The sequence below is a fragment of the Cervus elaphus genome, chromosome 29 (genome assembly GCF_910594005.1).
Source record: "Cervus elaphus chromosome 29, mCerEla1.1, whole genome shotgun sequence".
Taxonomy (NCBI): Eukaryota; Metazoa; Chordata; class Mammalia; order Artiodactyla; family Cervidae; genus Cervus; species Cervus elaphus.
In genome coordinates, this window is record NC_057843.1 from 37,664,073 (window position 1) to 37,690,276 (window position 26,204).

General features: G+C 37.6%; 1 protein-coding gene across 4 annotated transcripts in view; it reads right to left on the minus strand.

Annotated features, from left to right (window-relative positions):
- The window catches only part of RIC1 (RIC1 homolog, RAB6A GEF complex partner 1), a 143,896-nt gene that overhangs the window by 11,687 nt on the left and 106,005 nt on the right, over positions 1-26,204 (minus strand). For all 4 annotated transcript variants that reach the window (XM_043891308.1, XM_043891309.1, XM_043891307.1 and 1 more), the window contains 9 exons: positions 25,806-25,854; positions 24,044-24,196; positions 22,060-22,263; positions 17,403-17,441; positions 16,986-17,096; positions 15,920-16,009; positions 7,154-7,314; positions 6,038-6,173; positions 266-382 (listed from right to left, as the gene is read on the minus strand). In XM_043891308.1, coding sequence (XP_043747243.1) covers positions 266-382; positions 6,038-6,173; positions 7,154-7,314; positions 15,920-16,009; positions 16,986-17,096; positions 17,403-17,441; positions 22,060-22,263; positions 24,044-24,196; positions 25,806-25,854 — 1,060 coding nt within the window. The remainder of the gene's footprint in view (positions 1-265; positions 383-6,037; positions 6,174-7,153; positions 7,315-15,919; positions 16,010-16,985; positions 17,097-17,402; positions 17,442-22,059; positions 22,264-24,043; positions 24,197-25,805; positions 25,855-26,204) is intronic.

Here is a 26,204-nt window from a genome sequence, read left to right on the forward strand (position 1 = left end):
CTTCACCAATTTATCCTGCTTTTCCATTAGAATTATTCCAAACAATAACACCTAACCAGTAACATCTGGCATACAGAACATTTTATTATCATTTTAGGGTCTTATTCTCCACTTTTCACAGTCTTGTATCCAAAGGCTTACAACTAATTTTATATACTTTCTCAGTATCCAAATCACAAGACAACACTCTGCTCTTAAATTCTTTTATTCCCTCATCTTTCTCCCAGACATTCTTTATATTTTAAGTGACTTGCATGTAACTCACAAGTTTCCTTTGGTTAGGGTTGCTGTCCTTCTCTCGGATCTGAGGGCCGGACCTGTCCCTCTGCATCATGATGAGCTGTCCTGCCAGATTTAGCATAATGCTCTCTGCATCACGAGCCTGAAAGGAAAATAATTGGATTCATATGAATTAACAGGTATATTTTCAGCATTTCCCCCGCCAAAGCATAATGCTTACAGGTTAAACGAACAATACTGAGTGTGTATTATGGTCAGTCATTCTGTTAGACTCTGTTGGAGTCAAGGAGCTGTCTGGCTCCAGTAGTACAAGCTTAACACAATGCAATTAATAATTAATTAGTGAAAAAGTGAATTCAAATTGATGGCAGAGTTGAATTACCCTGAAAAACCTAAGAGACTTCCAGAAATTCATAAATGTGAGACATTGCTTCAGTGACCTGGTTGGCATAGCTAGAGAAGGCTTAAGGATGAAGTGGGACTTGAAGGGTGAGGATGACATACATGGGTGGGAGAAAAACACTTGGTATTTTAGTTGAAGAATGAAATATAAATGACACAAGAAGATAAAATAGTTCTACTGGGAAAGTGAGAACAATCTGGCTAGATTAGGGGTATTACGAGAAAAAATACTGATGGTAATAGACCTTCAAGGAGGGCTTGGAAAGTCAAGTAAAAATATATCAGGAAATAAGCCACTATTTATGGTCCTTGAATAAAAGAGTTATTAAAAATTCTTGAGTTATTCAGGATGGATGACTGAGCAGAGGAAGATATCATGGGTGGTGACTTCAGAAATGAAGTAAATAGTCTGCGTTTTATTAAGGAAAATTTCAATCAAACCCTAAAGTAGAAAACCTAGGACTCCCAGCTTTAAGTTTGAGAAGCACTGCTTTAAAGTTTATTTTCGGCTATCAAGTCATTTTCACTTGTAAAGAGGAAGAACATTTTGATTAAAACAAACCAAAAGCTTACTTGTAGTCTAGACATGAAGGGTAAAAAAACAAAGCTGAGTCAAAGATGATTTCAGAGTGCTGAATCTAGGTGAGGTGCTAGAGAAGTTGTGGTCTTCATGGACAGAAGTTAGAAGGAGATAATAACTTAGGAAAGGGAATCTGAAGAGTTTCCTTTCAGTTTAGTTCAGTCGCTCAGTCCTGTCCGACTCTTTGCGACCCCATGAACCGCAGCATGCCATGCCTCCCTGTCCATCACCAACTCCCGGAGTCCACCCAAACCCATGTCCATTGTGTTGGTGATGCCATCCAACCATCTCATCCTCTGTTGTCCCCTTCTCTTCCTGCCCTCAATCTTTCCCAGCATCAGGGTCTTTTCAAATGAGTCAGCTCTTCACATCAGCTGGCCAAAGTACTGGAGTTTCAGCTTCAATACCAGTCCTTCCAATGAACACCCTGGACTGATCTCCTTTAGGATGGACTGGTTGGATCTCCTTGCAGTCCAAGGGACTCTCAAGAGTCTTCTCCAACACCACAGTTCAAAAGCATCAATTCTTCGGTGCTCAGCCTTATAGTCCAACTCTCACATCCATACATGACCACTGGAAAAACCACAGCCTTGACTAGATGGACCTTTGTTGACAAAGTAATGTCTCTGCTTTTTAATATGCTATCCAGGTTGGTCATAACTTTCCTTCCAAAGAGCAAGTGTCTTTTAATTTCCTGGCTGCAGTCACCATCCACAGTGATTTTGGAGCCCAGAAGAATAAAGTCAGCCGCTGTTTCCCCATCTATTTGCCATGAAGTGATTCATTCTTTCATCAAGAGGCTCTTTAGTTCTTCTTCACTTTCTGCCATAAGGGTGGTGTCATCTGCATATCTGAGGTTATTGATATTTCTCCCGGCAATCTTGATTCCAGCTTGTGCTTCCTCCAGCCCAGCATTTCTCATGATGTACTCTGCATATAAGTTCACTGCCCATTAAATTAGAAAGAATCTTAAGACTTCCAGATAAAAATGTGAGAGATGACTAAACTGGAGATGAATACCAGAATCATTGAACTATAATAATAAGGCTGGTAAACTGAAGGAAACAGATGAATTTTCTGAAGCAAAGTATATGGGAGCAACAGAGCAGAGGGCGGCTGGCTAAGCTTTTGAAGGCAAGAAGAGAAACAAAGCATGATGCCACTAACCAAAGAAGGAAAGAGTTTTAGGAAGGATGATTATTAAGATGACATGGATTGTGTCCTAGCTTTGACTCCCGCTGGCTGGATGAATTTAAGCTCCAATATAATTTTGGGTTCAGTCAGGAAAACAACCATCACCCTATGTATTCTACTTGAAAAAATAATCAGATATATGAAATGCTCATTTGTACCACTCTAAGACAAAAGAGATTGTGTGTAAAGAAACGGCAAAAGGGTGCTGAATACTCATGGACTTTGTCACTCATTTTTGCTCTGTATCATCCAGGTAGGTAATAAGCATGTTAATTTAAAAAGTGGGAATTTGAAAAATTACTCCCACAAAAATCTGTAAGCAACTGTCACAAAGCTCAAGAATTTTACTTGGAAATGAGTCTTCCATTCCCGAGTTAGCACATAAACTAAAAATTTGAACATCTGTCCATAACATATGAGAAACAGTAAATAACTTAAGAGTCAGGAGAAGGAAAAATGGAATTGAAAAGCTGTGTGAGAATTATAAGAAATAGAGAGGAGAGGAAACCGAACATGCAATCCCAAGAATCAAACAGTATACTGTTTGGAGACTGGCATAGGGCTTCCCTGGTAGCTCAGATGGTAAGAATCTGCCTGCAATGCAGGAGACCCAGGTTTAATCCCTGGGTTGGGAAGATTACCTAGAGAAGGGAATAGCAATCCACTCCAGCATTCTTGCCTGGAGAATTCCATGGACAGAGGAGCCTGATGAGCTACAGTCTGTGGGGTCATGAAGAGTCAGACATGACTGAGTGACTAACACACACACTCCACACTCCCACAGTGAGAACTCCTCAAATACTTCCAAAGACCCGAAGAACATTCACTGCAGTTCTCTAAAATATGTTAATGTTCATAATGACCATTTTTAAGTTTTCAGATGGTAAATTCACCACTGTATTTTATACTATTTCATTAAAAAAAAAAAAAAAAAAAAAAAAACAGGGCTTCCCTGGTGACTCAGTGGTAAAAACTTTGCTTGCCAATGCAAGACATGGGTTCGATCTCTGGTCTGGGAAGATCCCACATGCCCCACACAGCAACCGAGCCTGTGCTCTAGAACCTTGGAGCTGCATCTACTGAAGCCCACACACCCTAGAGCCAGTGCTCTGCAACAAGAGAAGCCATCGCACTGAGGAGCCTGTGCACTGCAATTAGAGTAGTCCCCGCTTGCCACAGCCAGAGAAAAGTCTGCTCAGCAATGAACAACCAGCACAGAAAAAAAAACCCCACAAAATTCTCTATTTTTCCCTTCAGCTCTATCCACGCAGTCAACATTTTTTACTGATAATATCATAGTACATAAGGACAGGTGACCATTACAGCCCTCTCAAGCAACTTTGATGAACTTTTCAGAAACTGAGTGTAACATAAAAGCTGGGACCACATGTATCCTCAAGGTCCTAAATCTGAAGGAACCCAAGAAACCATCTCTTACCCTAAAAAATTCCTGGTAGGTAATTCTCATTGGAGCTTCAGAGACAAGGAGCTCACCTGTCTCCTGAGGGAGGCCACCTTACTGTGGAACAGTTCTCACTGCTGGGTTTTTGTTGTTAAATCAAGATTTGCTTTGCTTTTTAAACCTTGGCCTTCTCTCTGTGCAAGATGTAATCTATTTCCTCTTATCTTTCAACTTCTTATTCTGCTCTTTGCAAAGTTAAGTATCTCCTCTATGTATGTAAAAGGGCCTCTTAATTAAAATGGGGCACCCAGTGTTATTCATCTCCTGACTGCCTACTCTATCTAGAATATTCAAGAAGCTTTTTTCTTTAATATGACTTCAAACGTGATGAAAAGTACATAAAATGTATACCACCCTATCTTATTCTCATTATTCAGATTGACAATTACCAAGGTTTGTTTCACCTATCCCTTTTCTCTTTTTATTAATACTTATTTTGCCAACATATCTTAAAGGAAGATATCATGCCACTTTACTCCTATACATTTAATAGGCATCTCTCAAATATATGGACATTTGATTATATAATTACAATGCTAACATCACATCTAAATTTAATAAAATTTAGAACTATTTCTCAGTGTCATCTCTCAGTCAACATTGCTAATTGTTTTAACAGTGTCTTTTTGTAGCCTATTTGAATCAAGACACAAACGACCTTATGCATTGCATTTTGTTGTCATAGCTCTAAAGTCTTATTTAGAAGACTCTTCTTTTTTCCTACGCATTAATGACTTGCAGTTTTCCTACAGAATGTTATTAAACTAAACCTCTATCCCTGTATTTTCGATGAATAGAAGATGACTCAAGAAGCTTGATTCAGTTCAGGCTCAATGCTTTCAGCAGTAATTCCTCATGTGAACCTCAGGCTGCATCACCCCAGGAAGCATGCATGGTTCTCCTACTTTTAGTGCTGCTAAGATTGACTAATAAGGCTTAGGCATGACTACTTGATAGGCTTAGGCATGACAACTTCATTGTGAAGTTCCCATCAACCTTTCATTGGTTTCAACTGAATCCACTCATTTTTTCAAAGGCTGCAAAACTGATTCTTAATTCTCAAATTCCTTCCATATCTTTTAGCTAGAGATCTTCTGTAAAACATTCCTTTTTTTTATTAACTAGGACTATCTGGTTACATGAAATATGAGTTTGCAGAGAAAATGGAACCTGTATTTTAAAGGCACTCAGTGGAAGTGCCTTAATAGGAAGTTTTAAAAAGACTAGACAGACAGGGATGACAAGTAAATCCACACAGCACTTTTCTCTGAAGATGGGTTCCACGCTGACATGAAGTTTGGAAACATAAGTTATGCAACCTGGTCCTGGTGGCAATGCTACCTACACAGTTACTTTAACCAGAAGCTATGGGGGTATGCCTTCTCTTTGCTCATAATTAACTAATCATGGAGTCCTCTATATGTCATATTCCCTCTACTTCTTTCTATCTTCTTTTCACTACCCAAGTCTGGACCACAAACACCATCCACCTAGATCATTGCAATGGCCTCTTAGCTGCTCTCCCTTCATCCAGTATTGTCCAACTCTGGTTCATTTTCCTCCTTTGTAATGTTTTCTCTAATATTACAAAGCTTATATCTAATAATTTCTAGCTTAAAACACTTTAGACTTTAAGACAAAGTCCATAGTATCAATAAGACTCTAATACTCTATGTTCCAGTCACTGTGAAATTTCTTCTAATTCCCTGAATGTGTCATTTTCTCTCTTATCTACAGGCCTTTGAACTGTTCCCTCTGACTGAAATTCCTCTTTACTTAGATAACTACCACTTGTTCTTCAGGTTTCAATTTAAATGATAGAGAAACCGTATGTGATTGCTTAGACTACTCCAGGCTTTCGTTACACACGGTATAACTTTTATACACGTTATAACACAGTATCACTTTCTGGTATACACAGTAACCTGTATTACTTTTTGGTATACACATCACATTTGTAATTAATTATCTATGTAATTATTTCTTTCCAGTATTAGCAAAAACCATGTTTGTTTAGTTGGCACTGTAACCCAGCATCTTCATGCAAGGCAAATTCTAGATATTTAGTATGTATTTTCTGAACAAATGAATAGTTCCTAATATCAAATTAAAACACAAAGAACCGAAAACTGTAAAGAGCTCTGATAACAGAATGGTACCTGCTGTGGCATTTTCAAGGTGATTCCATTCTCTGTACTCACTGATGTCAGAGTGACAGATACCACTAGGAAAGGGTGAGGAATGTAGCGTGACATGGATACTTCCTGAAGAACCTGAATACCAGCAGTATTTGGACTGTAAAAGAGAAAGAAACCATATACCTCAACAATTCTAATGAGGTTTTTTTTTTTCCCTCCCCATTTCTACTACAAATAGTATGAGAGTTTATGTTTATAGGGGCCCCAAATACTTTCTACCTACCATTTCTACCTCCCCAAGTATCCTTTAAACAGCAGACTGACAAGGCTGTGGCACCCAAGAACACAAATGGAGATAAGGGGAGGGAAAAAAAGAGAGTAAGACATAGAAAGAAAAAAGAAATTGGGAAGAACGTTACAGGAATAGCTTACTCAGCTGAGACGTAGTTGGCTGAGGAAGGAAATGGGTTCTATCTAAGGTGATCTGTTAATTTTTATCTTTATAAAAGTGATCCTCAATTACTAAGCTACTTCAGCAAACACGCACTTCATAGCTTTTTTATAAAAAGAAACAAAAGCCATCTGAGAACAAAATAAAACTCAAGAAGTGTGGTCTAAATGCTGCAAGTCGGCCAGAAGCAAAGAAGAATATAAGCAACACACACAAACAGCAAGAAGACGGTCGGTTTTTCCTTTTCCAGACTTCAGCCATCTAGGCCAGTGAAAATGTACAAGAGTCTGCTAAGGCCATGCTTCCTAAGCCCCTGAAGCTGTAGAAACACTATAAAGTTCCCCAAGTTTCTAGAACACTAGGATAATTAGTAACAACCTGTTATCAAGATGTGTAAAAAAAATTAATATTTAAAATTTTACCCCATCTCAAACTAGTTTTTTTTTTTTTTCAAATGATTCCAGTAAGATTAGCTGAAAAACTTGGTAAAGCTTTATAGTTTATTTCTTTTGGTAGCTAAAAGATAACTACCATAGGAAGATCACTAATTAAAATTCCTTGCTTTATGAAACTCCTAAAACAAAGGAAACCAAATATAAAATTAGAGTAACTGTTTTGAGAAATAAAACTACAGAGGAAGCATGATAAATAAGAGCAAAAAATGACTGTATATTTTATATACTTACCCATCAGATTTTCTTTCAATACTATAAAGGCATATTGAACAGTCTGCTCTAAAAACTATTACCATGTCCCGGAAGACACTAAGCAGTAATGTTTCTGCTTGTGTTTTGGTGACATGAGCAAAAGCATTGTCCAGATTTGAGGTTCGCAAATACACTCTGAGCTGTAGAAAATAAAAATAAAGACAACTGTAAAAAGAAGATACCTACCATGGATGACTAAATACTTTAGACATACTGTTTTTTAATCTATTTTTTTGCAAGTAAAAGGAGCTAAAGACTAATCTGAGCATTCATAATAAATGGATATTTCTATTTTGACAAAGTAGGCTCATTTTACAAATAACTAAAAGATAGGTGATCAAAACTTTGATGTACTATTATGAGATATGCCTTTTAGACCTGCACATTTAGACATGACATCAGGAGGTGTAGTTTCTCAAAAAATAAATATATCAATCAATCAATATATCTCTAAGGACAGACATTCTTATAAACTTTTCAATTTTTAACTATTTTTTATTGGTTACAAACTTTATAGAGAATGACTAAAATCATTAGAAAAAGTAATCATGGGAGTCCTGATTATTTCTTTTTTTTTTTTTTAAACAGTAACTTGAAATGAAAATCCTATTAACTAAAAATGTGGAATTTTTGATTAAAAGGAAAATGTCTCATTCATTTCCAGTAGGTTATTTTTATATAGATTAAACAATGCTTGTGAGAGGAGGAGCTAAGATGGTGGAGGAATAGGACGGGGAGACCACTTTCTCCCCTACAAATTCATCGAAAGAGCATTTGAACGCTGGGCAAACTTCACAAAACAACTTCTGATCACTAGCAGAGGACATCAGGCGCCCAGAAAAGCAGCCCATCGTCTTTGAAAGGAGGTAGGACAAAATATAAAAGATGAAAAGAGAGACAAAAGAGCTAGGGACCGAGACCCGTCCAGGGAAGGGAGTCATAATAGAGGAAGTTTCCAAACACCAGGAAACCCTCTCACTGGCGGGTCTTGGGGAAGTTTTTGAATCTTGGAGGGCAACCTAACTGGGAGGAAAAATAAATAAAACCCACAGATTACATGCCTCAAAGCAACTCCTAGCAGAAAAGTACCCCAGACACCCGCAACTGCCACCAGCAAATGCAGAACAGAGAGGAGTGGGCGGCATTGCTTAGGGTAAGGACCAGGCCTGAATGCCCTGAGGGCAATCGGAGGGAGCTAATATGAGACAGCAACTTAAACTGTGGGACAGCAAGAGAGAGAGAGAGAAAATTAACTGGCCCGAACACACTGCCAGCCCGTTCACAGAACAAAGGAAGAACTGAGCGATCCCAGAGAAGAGCTAGCTGGCTGCGGACCGGCAGGAGGCAGAGGGGAGGGGAAAGGGGCAAACTCAGCCCCAGAGACAGCAGCCCCTACCAAACTGCAAACAGGCTCCCAGTTTCTAACCAAAGACTTCCTGAGATTCTGGATGGTTGACATCCGCTGGGAGGGTCGCAGCTAGAAACCAGCTCCTGAGAACAGACACAAGGCGCACGCACCTGACTGGCGCGGGTGGCAACTGAGGCTGGGACAGTGGAGGGGATAAGGCGCACCGCACCCAGGGAGAGTGTGCTCCTCAAGTTCCTGGCTGCCTGAGCTGCTCGGGTGGGGAAGGCACAAAACGCAGGCCCAACCGAGTCCGTGCTTTTGTGGAATACCCAAAAACTGGAACCGCACGCAACGCAGGGCCGGCTCCCTATAGAGCAGCCTGGAGCCTGAGCAGTGTAGACAGGGGAAGCACACACGCCCGCCGCTAGCGGGGCAAACCCAGTGTGGCCGGAACACTGCGAGTGCTCCCCACACACGCCGGGGACACTTGTCTGCAGCGCCCCTCCCTCCCCGCAGCACGACTGAACAAGCGAACCTGAACAAGAGCCCACCTCCGCCCGCGTGTGTCAGGGCGGAAATTAGACACTGAAGAGACCGGCAAACAGAAGCCAAATAAACAAAGGGAACCGCTTCAGAAGGGACAGGTGACAGTGACAGATTAAACTCCCTGTAGTTAACACCAACTACAACGGAAGGGGCCTATAGATATCGAGAAGTGTAAGCTCGAACAAGGAGCTATCTGAAACTGAACCGAACCCACACTGCCCACAACAGCTCCAGGGAAACTCCTAGATATATTTTGACTTTTTTTTTTCATTAAAAAAAATTTTTTTTAATTTTTTCTCTTTTATTTTCATTTAAAATTTCCTATTACTCCTCTATTACTCCTTAACTTTCATTTTCATATATTTTCACTACTTTTTTAATTAAAAAAATTTTTGTTTCTTTTTTTATCTTTTTCTCTTATTTTCTTCTAAAGTCCTCTATTACTCCTTAAATTTCTTTTTTCTTTTTTCCATTTATTTTTATTAGTTGGAGGCTAATTACTTTACAATATTGTAGTGGTTTTTGCCATACATTGACATGAATCAGCCACGGATTTACATGATTCCCCATCCCAATCCCCCCTCCCACCTCCCTCTCCACCTGATCCCTCTGGGTCTTCCCAGTGCACCAGCCCCGAGCACTTGTCTCATGCACCCAACCTGGGCTGGTGATCTGTTTCACCCTTGATAATGATAATATACATGTTCATTTTCATTTCACTATAACCTTGCAAAAAAAAAAAAGAGGCCCTATTTTTAAACCAAACTTCATATATATTTCTTAAATTTTTTGTGTTTTTGTTTTTAATATTGTATTTTTAAGAGTCTAACCTCTACTCTATATTTTTAATCTTTGTTTTTCAGTATTTGATATCAATTTTGGACATTTAAGAATCCAATGTTCAGTACCCATTTTTATTCAGGAGTGTCTTGATTACTCTCTCCCACTTTTGACTCTCCGTTTTCTCCCTCAGATCACCTCTATTTTCTCCCTCCCCCTTCTCTTCCCAATCCAATTCTGTGAATCTTTGTGGGTGTCTGGGCTTCGGAGAACACTCAGGGAACAGAGAACTGCGTAGACCTGTCTCTCTCCTCTTGAGTCCCCCTTTTTCTCCTCCTGCTCATCTCTATCTCCCTCCTCCCTCTCCTCTTCTTCATGTAACTCTGTGAACCTCTCTGGGTGTCCCTCACGGTGCAGAATCTTTTCACCATTAACCTAGAAGTTTTATTATCATCAGTGCTGTATAGTTGGAGAAGTCTTGAGGCTACTGGAAGAATAAGACTGAAATCCAGAGGCAGGAGACTTAAGCCCAAAACCTGAGAACACCAGAAGGGAACATTAAGTAATAAGAGATCATCCAAAAGCCTCCATACCTACACTGAAACCAACCACCACCCATGAGCCAATAAGTTCCAGAGCAAGACATACCATGCAAATTCTCCAGCAACGCAGGAACATAGCCATGAGCGTCAACATACAGGCTGCCCAAAATCACACCTAACACATAGACCCATCTCAAAACTCACTACTGGACACGCCACTGCACTCCAGAGAGAAGAAATCCAGTTCCACGCACCTGAACACCAATGCAAGCTTCCCTAACCAGGAAACCTTGACAAGCCAATCATCCAACCCCACCCACTGGGAGAAACCTCCACAATAAAAAGGAACCACAGACCACCAGAATACAGAAAGGCCACTCCAGACACAGCAATCTAAACAAGATGAAAAGGCAGAGAAATACTCAGCAGGTAAAGGAACATGAAAAATGCCTACCAAGTCAAACAAAAGAGGAGGAGATAGGGAATCTACCTGAAAAAGAATTTAGAATAATGATAATCAAAAGAAATGAGGACCTCAGGGACCTCTGGGACAATGTGATACACCCCAACATTCAAATCATAGGAGTCCCAGAAGAAGAAGACAAAAAGAAAGGCCATGAGAAAATACTCAAGGAGATAATAGCTGAAAACTTCCCTAAAATGGGGAAGGAAATAGTCACACAGGTCCAAGAAACCCAGAGAGTCCCAAACAGGATAAACCTAAGGCGAAACACCCCAAGACACATATTAGTCAAATTAACAAAGATCAAACACAAAGAACAAATATTAAAAGCAGCAAGGGAGAAACAACAAATAACACACAAAGGGATTCCCATAAGGATAACAGCTGATCAATAGAAACCCTTCAGGCCAGAAGGGAATGGCAGGACATACTTAAAGTAACGAAAGAGAATAACCTACAACCTAGATTACTGTACCCAGCAAGGATCTCATTCCAATATGAAGGAGAATTCAAAGCTTTACAGACAAGCAAAAGCTGAGAGAATTCAGCACCACCAAGCCAGCTCTTCAACAAATGCTAAAGGATCTTCTCTAGACAGGAAACACAGAAAGGCTGTAAAACGCGAACCCAAAACAACAAAGTAAATGGCAACGGGACCATACCTATCAATAATTACCTTAAATATAAATGGGCTGAATGCCCCAACCAAAAGACAAAGACTGGCTGAATGGATACAAAAACAAGACCCCTAAATATGCTGTCTACAAGAGACCCACCTCAAAACAAGGGACACATTCACACTGAAAGTGAAGGGCTGGAAAAAAATATTTCACGCAAACGGAGACCAAAAGAAAGCAGGAGTTGCAATACTCATATCAGATAAAATAGACTTTCAAATAAAGGCTGTGAAAAGAGACAAAGAAGGACACTACATAATGATCAAAGGATCAATCCAAGAAGAAGATGTAACAATTATAAATATATATGCACCCAACATAGGAGCACTGCAATATGTAAGGCAAATGCTAACAAGTATGAAAGGGGAAATTAACAGTAACACAATAATAGTGGGAGACTTTAATACCCCACTCACAACTATGGATAGATCAACTAAACAGAAAATTAACAAGGAAACACAAACACAAACTTTAAATGACACAATGGACCAGCTGGACCTAATTGATATCTATAGGACATTTCACCCCAAAACAATCAATTTCACCTTTTTCTCAAGTGCATACGGAACCTTCGACAGAACAGATCACATCCTGGGCCATAAATCTAGCCTTGGGAAATTCAAAAAAATTGAATCATCTTTTCTGACCACAGTGCAGTAAGATTAGATCTCAATTACAGGAAAAAAATTATTAAAAATTCAAACATATGGAAGCTAAATAACACGCTTCTGAATAACCAACAAATCACAGAAGAAATCAAAATATGCATAGAAACAAATGAAAATGAAAACACAACAACCCAAAATCTATGGGTCACTGTAAAAGCAGTGCTAAGGGGAAGGTTCATAGCATTACAGGCTTACCTCAAGAAACAAGAAAAAAGTCAAATAAATAACCTAACTCTACACCTAAAGCAACTAAAGAAGGAAGAAATGAAGAACCCCAGGGTTAGCAGAAGGAAAGAAATCTTAAAAATTAGGGCAGAAACAAATGCAAAAGAAACTAAAGAGACCATAGCAAAAATCAACAAAGCTAAAAGCTGGTTTTTTGAAAAAATAAGCAAAATTGACAAACCATTAGCAAGACTCATTAAGAAACAAAGGGAGAAGAACCAAATTACAAAATTAGAAATGAAAATGGAGAGATCACAATAGACAACACTGAAATACAAAGGATCATAAGAGACTACTACCAGCAGCTCTATGCCAATAAAATGGACAACTTGGAAGAAATGGACAAATTCTTAGAATAGTACAACTTTCCAAAACTGAACCAGGAAGAAATAGAAGATCTTAACAGACCCATCACAAGCAAGGAAATCGAAACTGTAATAAGAACTCTTCCAGCAAACAAACGCCCAGGACCAGATGGCTTCACAGCTGAATTCTACCAAAAATTTAGAGAAGAGCTAACACCTATCTTACTCAAACTCTTCCAGAAAATTGCAGAAGAAGGTTAACTTCCAAACTCATTCTATGAGGCCACCATCACCCTAATTCCAAAACCAGACAAAGATGCCACAAAAACAGAAAACTACAGGCCATTATCACTGATGAACACAGATGCAAAAATCCTCAACAAAATTCTAGCAAACAGAATCCAACAACATATTAAAAAAATCATACACCATGACCAAGTGGGCTTTATCCCAGGAATGCAAGGATTCTTTAATATCCGCAAATCAATCAATGTAATACACCACACTAACAAATTGAAAGATAAAAGCCATATGATTATCTCAATAGATGCAGAAAAAGCCTTTGACAAAATTCAACATCCATTTATGATTAAAACTCTCCAGAAAGAAGGAACAGAAGGAACATAACTCAACATAATAAAGGCTATATATGACAAACCCACAGCAAGCATTACCCTCAATGGTGAAAAATTGAAAGCATTTCCCCTACAGTCAGGAACAAGACAAGGGTGCCCACTCTCACCACTACTATTCAACATAGTTTTGGAAGTTTTGGCCACAGCAATCAGAGCAGAAAAAGAAATAAAAGGAATCCAGATAGGAAAAGAAGAAGTGAAACTCTCACTGTTTGCAGATGACATGATCCTCTACATAGAAAACCCTAAAGACTCTACCAGAAAATTACTAAAAAGCTAATCAATGAATATAAAAGCTAATCAACGAATATAGTAAAGTTGCAGGATATAAAATTAACACACAGAAATCCCTTGCATTCCTATACACTAACAATGAGAAAACAGAAAGAAAGAAATTAAGGAAACAATACCATTCACCATTGCAACAAAAACAATAAAATACTTAGGAGTATATCTACCTAAAGAAACAAAAGACCTATACATAGAAAACTATAAAACACTGATGAAAGAAATCAAAGAGGACACAAACAGATGGAGAAATATACCGTGTTCATGGATTGGAAGAATCAATATTGTCAAAATGACTATACTACCCAAAGCAGTCTATAGATTCAATGCAATCCCTATCAAGCTACCAACAGTATTCTTCACAGAACTAGAACAAATAATTTCACAATTTGTATGGAAATACAAAAAACCTCGAATAGCCAAAGTGATCTTGAGAAAGAAGAATGGAACTGGAGGAATCAACCTGCCTGACTTCAGGCTCTACTACAAAGCCAGTCATCAAGATAGTATGGTACTGGCACAAAGACAGAAATATAGATCAATGGAACAAAATAGAAAGCCCAGAGATAAATCCACGTACCTATGGACACCTTATCTTCAACAAAGGAGGCAAGGATATACAATGGAAAAACGACCACCTCTTTAACAAGTGGTGCTGGGAAAACTGGTCAACCACTTGTAAAAGAATGAAACTAGAACACTCTCTAACACCATACACAAAAATAAACTCAAAACGGATTAAAGATCTAAATGTAAGACCAGAAACTATAAAACTCCTAGAGGAGAACATAGGCAAAACACTCTCCGACATGAATCACAGCAGGATCCTCTATGACCCACCTCCCAGAATATTGGAAATAAAAGCAAAAATAAACAGATGGGACCTAATGAAACTTAAAAGCTTTTGCACAACAAAGGAAACTATAAGCAAGGTGAAAAGACAGCCGTCAGATTGGGAGAAAATAATAGCAAATGAAGAAACAGAAAAAGGATTAATCTCAAAAATATACAAGCAACTCCTGCAGCTCAATTCCAGAAAAATAAATGACACAATCAAAAAATGGGCCAAAGAACTAAACAGACATTTCTCCAAAGAAGACATACAGATGGCTAACAAACACATGAAAAGATGCTCAACATCGCTCATTATCAAGAGAAATGCAAATCAAAACCACAATGAGGTACCATTACACGCCAGTCAGAATGGCTGCTATCCAAAAGTATACAAGCAATAAATGCTGGAGAGGGTGTGGAGAAAAGGGAACCCTCTTACACTGTTGGTGGGAATGCACACTAGTACAGCTGCTATGGAGAACAGTGTGGAGATTTCTTAAAAAACTGGAAATAGAACTGCCATATGACCCAGCAATCCCACTTCTGGGCATACACACTGAGGAAACCAGATCTGAAAGAGACACGTGCACCCCAATGTTCATCGCAGCACTGTTTATAATAGCCAGGACATGGAAGCAACCTAGATGCCCATCAGCAGATGAATGGATAAGGAAGCTGTGGTATATATACACCATGGAATATTACTCAGCCATTAAAAAGAATTCATTTGAATCAGTTCTAATGAGACGGATGAAACTGGAGCCCATTATACAGAGTGAAGTAAGCCAGAAAGATAAAGACCAATACATATACATGGAATTTAGAAAGATGGTAACAATAACCCTACATGCAAAACAGAAAAAGAGACACAGATATACAGAACAGACTTTTGGACTCTGTGGGAGAAGGCGAGGGTGGGATGTTTTGAGAGAACAGCATTGAAACAAGTATACTATCAAGGGTGAAACAGATCACCAGGCCAGGTTGGATGCATGAGACAAGTGCTCAGGGCTGGTGCACTGGGAAGACCCAGAGGGATGGGGTGGGGAGGGAGGCGGGAGGGGGGATCAGGATGGGGAATACATGTAAATCCATGGCCGATTCATGTCAATGTATGGCAAAAACCACTACAATACTGTAAAGTAATTAGCCTCCAACTAATAAAAATAAATGGAAAAAAAAAAAAAAAACAATGCTTGTGAAAGTGAAAAGTGTTAGTCACTCAGTTGCGTCTCTTTGTGACCCCATGGACTGTAGCCTGCCTCTGTCTATGTGATTTCCAGGCAAGAATAGTGGAGTGGGTTATCATTTCCTTTTCCAGGGGATCTTTGGCAGGCAGATTATTTACTGTCTGAGCCACCTGGAAAGCCCTTAAATAATTCTTAATATTTTTAAAATACAAAATCTATTATTTCTGAGAGAACAAAAACATACCTCTTCTTGACGATCACTTATGTTATAACATGCAAGGACAATAAAATCATTCCACCAGGCTAAGCCACCTGTCACAATCATATTCTGCTCCTTAAAAAAAAAAAAAAAATATATATATATATATATACACACACACACACACATATATACACACATTTATTCCTGCCAGTAATACATTTGTAAAATATTCCTAATCAGACAATGAGAGCTCTAATTATTTCTGCTCTACTCTCTATTCCTCCCTCCCCACAACATAAAGTGTTACTCGAGGGCCTTTATTAATAATGATTCAGATCCTATTTTGAAAAAAATGTGTATTTCTGTAAGACAGAAAATACATCATTCAAAGTCACTGGGAACCATGTGGCATTTCACATTCAGTACATCTTGGTTTACATTCTGGCTTTATCATTTACCAGCTGCCTGACTCTGAATCCTACATAAAATGGTAATAGCAGTGCCCTCACTGGGTTGTTATTAAGATCAGTGAGATATATGAAAAGTGCCTGGTACATAGTAGGCACTGAGTAAATGTCAACTTCCTTTTCTTTTCCTTCTATTTGATTCTTGCAAAATCCAAATGCACATTTGTATGCTACCCAGATGTTTATATTGTACACAGACAAGCAGGGAACGACTTCAAATTTGTGGAGATTTATTCCAATCATATCTGGTGAACTCTACCTGAAATGGAAGAGTAAATTTTCAATTACAGGATTAGCGTCTGATCTTAACAAGAATTAAAAACAAACTATCTATCTCAACGGACATGAACTTGGGTGAACTCCAGGTGATGGTAAAGGACAGCGGGGCCTGGCATGCTACAGTCCAAGGGGTTGTAAAGACTTGGACACAACTTAGCAACTGAATAACAACTATCTCAATACAAAATCCATTATCAAATACCAAGTACCTTATCAGAACTGACCCTTGGACACAGTTCAGTCATTTTGTAATGTCTTGATTTTACTTTTTAGTAAGTAAACAGTGGTTTACTCTATACTTAATTCATATTGTAGTTCTCCCACACTTTGAGAAATAGGTTTTTAATTTCAAAAAGACTAACCTGGGTAATGTTTCCAAAAAGCTTCCATTTTTTGGTGAGTAAAGAGTAATGTGCAAAACCAAACTTGCCAACAACAGCAATATTCTGGCCAAGTTTATCAATAGCTGAAAACTGAATTAAAAAAAATTAAAATCTCTTCCTTGAATTTTTTATTTAGACATAAAGAGCTAAGGATTATGTCAGGACAGCAGACTATTAATAAACATTTGCTAAGTGAATTAAATGTAAAATGCTAAATTCAAAAATCATATTTAAATTATATTTAATAAAATTATAGATTTACACTAACAATGTACAAGGAATCAAGCACTGAAACTTCTATCAATGCACCCACTGAAAGGCTCAATCCCCAGAATACCTCTTGCAGCACGTGCCATCCAATGAAAGTTAACACCAACGAAGTAACAAATAACTCACCCGTATAGGCCAATTGCTCTCTAGATAGGTGCTGGAAATCTAGGAAATAACACATCAGTTTGTAAGACTTTTGAAATGTTTACTATATTTAAATGTAAAGCATTAGCATCATAATATGAGATTAATTTTCCTGTAATGTTTAAAGTGCTCCCAAATAATGAGTATTACTAGCAGCCAATATTGCATATCTCCTGTCTCATCCATTTCATTATATGTTTCTAGACATCAGGCTTTCCTCTTTTTTCTCTGTACTGTTCTTGTTTGTTTGTTTTAAATATTGAACACTCAATAAATAACAGAATGACAAAAGATATTTAGAGAAGCATCTACAATGGTAGCTAAGAATTGTGTAGATGAACAGTCTGGTTTTGCTGATATGAACCATCCCTAAAATCTTATCTAATAAAATCAGAGCCTCAGCAAGAGTTTTTTTTTTTTAAATAGAACTCTCTTTCTTATTTTTCTATTTTTCTGATTAAAAAATCAATGCATGCTTATAAATTTTAAACAAAATAGTACACAAAGTACAAACTGAAATTCTTCTCTTACATCACTGCTCAAGGGAAACAACTGGTTAGTTTTTATTCTGTCTCTAAACAGCCATGTACATGTAAAGAGTGTGTATAAGTCACGGCTATTTATTCACCTACAAGTACTTTTAATATATTACAGATATGAACTCTACATCTGCAGCATCAACAACAGATTATCTTTCCATGCTGTCTGTCTCAGTTTTGTACATGGTGTCATTTTATTACTCTAATGAGAATTTTAAACTTAGAAAATCCTCTGTGAGATATTAATGCAGATTAAGTCAAGTCTAGCTTTATTGAGACTGTGACCTTTCTCTTAGTCTGCTGATTAAATAGTTTCATGAGCACATGGTGAATGAAGGGTGAAAATTAACAGAACAACAGAACAAAGGAAAAGTCTTCTGTTCCAGAATAACTATAGAACCTTCAATTTATTTATTTGCCTTTTACTCAAATAAAAATTATTACATATTTAAAAAAGGAAAGCCAAATGAAAAAGCCAAGTGAATGCAATCAAAGCCAATAAGCCTCTTTGTGTAACGTGAAGACGAAACCAAAGTCAAGCAAAAAAAACCCAAAAAAACTCTGAAAACATCTGTATTAATCTTGACAAAATTTATTCATAAAACTATTTTTGTTAGACTTCACTTACTATCCAGTTAGTCAACCTAAAATCTAAATAAATTAATAGCTTTTAGTACATTAGGAAGTTCTTAACCCCAGAACTGCTGATGTGTGGACGCCTACCTTACAGAATTAAGTGATAGATATACTTGAAGAATGCTTAACTTGTATCTTAACAGTTATGCTGTACCATTCAGGCCAACTAGTAAAATTCATTATGATGGGTGAAATTAGTTCAGAATAATGATAATCTGAGGTAATGATCAGGTGGCAAAGTAAAATTTGAAAGTAGTTTTGCAGCTATAAGTGAAATTCTTTTTTTGAATGAAGAAAATAAAAATAGTCACTTGATGAAGGATGTTCCTGGAGTACAACTGAGCTAGCACTCAAGACACTGAAAAAACAAACAAACAAACAAAATGCCCCACTTCCCCCAAACCTTGGTATTTCATAGTATTTATGAAACGTGTGAGTGGGTAAAGTGGGAAGTGAGATCTCACTGCCAAAGTGGATTCCAACATGAAGAGTGTCTAATCATAGGAACCAAGGTTAAATCTTACCATTTGATCAGACTCTGATGAATATCTAAGAGAAAACAATTTATTCTTCTATCCTCCAAAAGTGTATGAGATGCCACAAATGGCAAATGGTTTGCTTTCAAAACTTACATTGAAGCTTTATTTATACAGTTTTATGTCTTGAAGATGCTATGAAATAAGAACAAAAAATTTTCCCCAGGAGATCTACATATTACCTGAACTTTGAGTTCCACCCCTAATACTGAGAACAGAAAATGGCAAAACTAAGAAAAGAGGTGGCTAATGAATGACGAAGAAATTCAGGTCAGGACTGCATACTCAGGGCACAAAAGTCATGTCACACCACTGGGAAATCCAGTGCTAAGCTACAGAATCTCTACTCTTAACAACTTAGGATTTTTCCATCTCTCATAGAACCTAAATCCACCTTTTTTCCTTTAAAGTCATTCTGCTAAAACCCTGTCTCCTCCTCAGATTTACTTCTGTCTGTATCTGGTGAGACTGTGAAAACCATCATCCTAGGAGATCTGATCTGTGCCAAATAACTGGAACACTTGATTCACATTGTAGGAATGAGAGCAAATCATTTATAAACTAAATAGCCTTTACAATATAAAACTTATAAATTTGTAAATTACATGGCAATTTATAAATTACAATAGCCTTTGCTGACCTCCCTAACAAAGTGCCTGATACATTACCCTGCTTCTGACAAGTATGCATTTGTGTTATTTTTGTTAAAGGAGGAAACATAATTAACAAAGAATCTTCTGACCAGGAAACTAATGACTATAAGGTAGAAAGCTTAAACAAACAAACAAAAAACCTAGGAGTCTAGATGGGGAACAGACAGAGCAGTAGAATTAGTTGAGCTCATCTGATGAACTCTAAGCTGTACAAGAAGCATACAAAATATTAATCACACAAACAAAGCTACTTTGATGGAGGATGCAGGCACTCTCCTGGACAAGAGAATGTGCTGAAGGCAGAATTAGACAGGCACCCGTGTTTATTCCTGGAATACTTACTAAAGGCTAAAATGTCTGGAAGGTAAAGCATTAGCATCATATGGACACTGTAAACCACACTACCAAACACACACCACCAAAACACTGCATTGACTCTTGTGGCTGGATTACCAGCAAACATAGCATAGGGCAACTCAAAGTAAAAACAATGCCAAGTAGGCACATGCTAGGTTTTATTACTAGATCTAAGTCAGCAGTATATTATATGCTTCAACATTTAGTACCTAGGTTTTAAAATAGGTTCTATTATTCCCTTAATTTGTATCATGATAAGGATCAAGTCTGCCACTATTCTGCTGTGTGACCTTGGGCAAGTCACCTAACTTCCCTGAGCTTCAATTTCCTCATGTATAAAATCTAGTTGGACTACATGATTGCTAAGGTCCTTCCAGCTCTAAAAATTCCATGAGTCCATTATAACTTAATTTGGGGGGAATACAACAACTCTAGCATTATTTTTATTAGTTTTAAGGAAATGGAAACCATTAGGTAAAGCTAGAGTTAAGTTTATCTTTCTGAATATTTTAGATGTCTAAAGAACAGAATGACAGAAGAATCTTGCTAGTACCTATTTGTCTGAAGTTGTAAAAGCAGTATTATATGCTTCTAACACAGGATACTTCATAAATGGCTATGAATCACAGAATCACTGAATTTTTGAGCTGGAAGGAAGTTCCATTTTTGTTATTGCCTGATGGATTTTTGAGTTCCAGACCTACCTTCTTCGATCCTCTGCTCTACTTGGCTCTCTGGCAACACAGACCTGGCTAGGCAGAACTGGCATTCATGCTAGGTCAGTGTAGAATGAATAGTTCAAAGTATGGGGGAATGAAAATAGCAGAGAAATGGCTATAGGAGAGAAGGGAGCAGTGGAAAATTTTAGTCAAGGAAGTAGCTGACGCAGTTTTATTTAATAACTGTTACTAATTATAAAATGGTATGCACATTGTTTTATTTTATGAATTTATCAATGTAAGTTAAATACATTTTCTTTTAGTGTATACCACATGTCAATGTAGGAGATATTCTTCCTTTAATTTTTCACACAGTGACCATTCTTCTATCTCTCATTATCTCCACTCAAAGTCAACTGAAAATGACATGGGAGGTGAAGTAAGCTAGTAAGGTAAAAGTATAGAATGTAGAAGACAAAGAATTGTGGAAATAGACAATGACTAAAAGAAACTAACTCAAGAGTAGACTCTGATGTACCTAAGACACTTTGGTGACAAAACTGGGAAGAAAACACTCAGGACTCTGAAATATGTATGAAAGTTTCTTTCAAGAAACTTCAATTTACTAATTTGTCCAAATTAATTTTGTTTTCAAAACTCAGTATTAATTTCTATATTAAATGTCAATTTATCAGAATTATTAAAAGAAATCACTAATTTGAAAGTTATATCAGAATGAGTAAATAATCTGTAGTAAGACCAAGTAACAATAAAATTATTAACAGTAACGCTCTAGACTAATCACAAGTCTTCAACTTGGGTCCAGAGTCAGGCAATTAACCTCAATGTGCATCCATTAGGACTACAGGGTCATCTGGACAGGGGACTGACTGACTGTCACTTTTCATGAAATTACCACACTTCTCCCTCTGCAAATCTAGAGCCAAATTTGTACCAAAAGAAGGCTGGGAGTAAAATAAACAGTCCTGCACAGTAAAAGGGCAAAGCATACACTTGTAGTTTTTCAAACTATTCACTTACTAATGGACTTAAAGCAGGTGGGAATACAATCTACATCAGGGGGAAAGAAAGGAGAAGACAAGAGGACAAGAGCACAGAAAAGCAGAAGAGAGTCACAGTCAAAAAAGGTTAGAAAGCTCCTCAGTTCTCTAAAGCAGCAAATGAATTACTTAAACATCTGTTTTAGGTGCTACCTTAGCAAGGACTAAGTCACTAGTCAACAGCATCTGAAGACTTACCTGTACTACATGCCAATGCCGATGACCAAGTAAAGTGCTTAAACTCTGAGACTCTAAACTGCTATCTGCAAAGGGGCTCTTTTCCCGACGGGTTTTGTGATCAGAGTGAGCTGAAGAACTCCTGGGATTCTGGCTCTGTGAGGCCTCTCCACAGTTCAAGTATAATCGATCCTCCCCCTGAAGCAACACTTGCTCTTGGTTACTCTAGATGAGGGAAAAGGAAGCAGAGGGAAGGAAAGCAAATAAAAACAAGTCAATATAAGGTGGTGGAAAGTAAAATGTCAATTTAGTTTTATTGCTTAAAATATACCATACATTTCAGTGTTGATTTTCCTCACAGAGGACAAGACTACATAAAAATTGCTCACACTGTTACATTTAAGACTAACAGGCAACATTTTAATGATTTCTTCCCAGTGTAAAAAAATCTTTATTAAAGTTTATCATATAGATTCCAAAACACGCCCAGGGTTACAACTGCTATAGCAGTATCTTTCACAACTACTTCAAAATGGCAATGCTATGAGAGATTTTCCATCTGAAAACTGAATAAAACTACTCAATGTCTACAGTTTACAAAGCAGTTTTATATAAAGTATCTCATGAATGGTGATAAGAAAACGTGTCTGGTCAGACACTTTGTGTATATGCTCACTCATGTGCCCACACGGCAAGGAGTGGATTAGACACAGGGATAACTGGATTCTGGAGGATCTTTTAAATCATGGGGAGGAGGAAGAGTTGCCTACATCTGTGGTCCTGGTTCAGAACAATTCAATAACTGCTTGGTGAATGCATGCTTAGTACCAAGGGATATGCCAGGCTCTGAAGACATTTAGACAAAAAGTTTTTACTTTTGTGAAAGGCCAGTGTTTTCAAATGTAGGCAGATTATTCACTCACTGTTTTTTATAAATTAGACAGATCAGCACCCTGACCCCTCATCTTCCCATTGTAGTCCAAACATCATCTTAACATAAAACTCAGGGTATTTTTATATTATTATTTTGGATGAGGGAGCAGAGGAAGAAATCCTCTATCCTTGTTTTGTTTTTTTTTTTATTCAACTACAGTAGTAAGGTCTGATATCCACAGTATTTTCATTCTTTCTCAGTGTGTTGTAAATTTTAATTAGAAACTGGTCGCACCATATACTTAAAAACCCACTGACGGCAGATACTAAGATATGCATTTCTATCATGCAACATATACTGTTCTTACATATAGCATATTAATATCATATTTCAGACTGATAAACATGAATTTATGTTATAATTTGGGGCAGTGTTTCCCAAAGCAGGATTCTAGGCTTATTTTCTTGCAGGTCTTCCTTAAAAATTCATAGGTAAGTAAGCTTGGGAAATATTGCTTTTTATATACCAACTCCTGGACTTTTATGATGCACATTAGCGTATTAAAGACTAGATTCCTATGCTAAAAAAATCTCTACAGCTTTGTTTAACTGCTTTATTTCACACAAGACAACAGAACTTCTTCTTATTCTATATAATTGCTATTTATATTTCTCACAAATTGTGCCTGGTGGAACACACTTTGGGAAATGCTATTAACACTAAATTTTATTCAAGTTATTCAAGTAAATCTGTAAACACTGCTTTTCCTCAAGTTGCTTATGATCCTACTTTAAAAAAAAAAAAGCATGGGACGTCCGTGGTGGTCCAGTGGTTACAACTCAGTGCATCTACTGCAGAGGGCGCAGGTCTGATCCCTGGTCAGGGAACTAAGATCCCGCAGCCTATCCCCTCCAAAAGCTAATCCTGCTCAGAAATAAAATTTGGGGGTATTATTTAATATAAATTAAAAAGAAACCTAATAATCACAGAAAATATACAAAAGAAGATCATATGCCAATTTTAGGAGTACATGCAACATATCTGTGTCATAAGGGCATATCTGTGTCTGATATTCTAACATGAAAGCCATTAAAAACAAAACCAAACAGAGTTTTAATTAAATAAACTTACCATACAAGGGTTTACAGTGAGTGCACTCTTGATAAACTGAAACAGTAGAATACCAGGCTGTTTAACTATACTCTTGGAGTCAGACTCATTTTCAGTATTTTGAGAACCAAATCCACTGATTACCCAGAGGTGATAGCCTTCAGCACCCCAGCTCTTAGGGAAAGAGGGGGGAAGAAAAAGAAGAAGGGGGAAATCAAAGCAATAGAAAATTATTTTTCCTGGTTTTACATATTTAAATTCTCAAATAACCAACAATAAGCATTATTAATTACTTCTGAAGGCTGGAGATACCATGGCAAACAACACAGACAAGAATCATATACCTACATCTACTATATCTTAGATCACCAGTAGAAACCCTCACTGCTCTCCACCTAGAATAGTGAAAACACTATGTACTAATTCTAGCTACAAATCCTAAGAAATGCCTACTGCTCTCTGTAACTTCTCTATTAGTTTAACTGCCTCTCAAATACAAAGAACTTCCTCACAGAGACAAGATCCACATCACATAGATGAAGCTTGACAAACAAGCACTGCAACAGATACAATCTTGTACAGAACAAAGAAAATGGACTGGCGACTCTAAGACTAGGGTTTCCACTGCAGCTTGCCTACCCTTTAGTCATACTATCTTGGCCAAACTATTTGGTTTTACAGGGTGTAAGTTTCTTCCTCTATAAAATGAGAGAGCTCAAAGAAATTAACCAGGCCCAGTCAATTTTAATATTCTCTAACTAGATTTCATGACTGTGAAAATCACTTTAAAAAAAAAAAATCATGGGAAGAGTAGTAATTCCCATCCTGCAAGGCCAAGAAAATACTATTGAGGGGAGGAGAGGTCCATGAATTGCTGCAAAATTTCACAAGTTCTGCTTTCCCTTGAAAAGTTTCAGTTGCACATGTTAACTAAAATGCTTAGATCCTTAGTTTGTGATTAAAATATCAGCTTAATGAGGCTGGTAACACCACTTGTTGCATTTGTTGCATGCCATTCAGAAGCACTGATGGGCAGTCACAGAAACGGTGTTTGAAAACTTCAAAGTATGAAGGTGTGGAGAGTCATCAGATGGGATCCTTGGTGATGAAAGGCTGAAAACCCCTGTTCAAGGCAACCACGGCGGTTTAAATTCTTTGAGAAACCCACTATCAGAAAATGCCTTCCTCTGTGGAGCAGGGGAGAAAGGCAGTGATAAGCCTGAGCCTCACAGCCACGAACATCACAAAGGTGGTACACAGGGGGCTATAGTAAGAAAACGATTTTATGTAAAGACAGGGTAGTTATACCTCACTGCTTTCTACAGAAGCTGTTGAAAATTGATTGTAAAAATACTATTACAACAAGGACTGCAATTCTTTTGATATACAATTCTTTTGATATAATGTACATGTCCTCTAGGAAAAAGACCCAAAGAGCACTTCACATTAAAAGGAGGCTACGGGAAGTGGGTGTTGAGTAACATAAAAAATGCAGGTATGTTTTGGAAAAACAAACGCCTGATCTGAACAGTCACTGTGTTCACAGAGATGACAGGCCTTGCTGGACACATCAAAACAAAATAAAAATCAAACACTAAAAATTAGATAGTCTGTTAAAGACAGACTGTTAAATGTTAACACTTTCATTAAAGCAAGAACTGTATAAGAAGAGTCTCACGAGATTAGAAGAGCTTTTTAATTTTATTAGGTCAGTATGAAGGGAAAACAGGAAGAAGAAAAAAACCAAGTTTTCTACACCGTGTCAATATTTTATAGAACTTACCATGGAGTTGATTTTAAGGGGATCTTTTTTGGTACCATCTGACCTATAACTGAAACAGAACAGAAAATTAGAAAGAATCTTCTAATTGCATAAAACATTTAGCTTTAATTTTTTAAAAAATGATTTTCTTCCTTTGAAAGAGAAATACACAGTACTGTGTGAAATATGAGACTCCTGGCCAATATACCTAGGTACGTCACTAAGATACAGTCTTCCAGGTACTCAATAATTTCTTGACAGGGTCATGCAGTTTGGGCAGGTATGCTCATTATGTCAGGACTAAAGTTCAGGGTAGTACATGAAATGGGCAGAGTGTTAACCCACAGAGAACCTATATTAACTCAATGAGATAATGTAATTTTTCACTTTCTACTGGCTACTTCTATAAATAGTTTACAG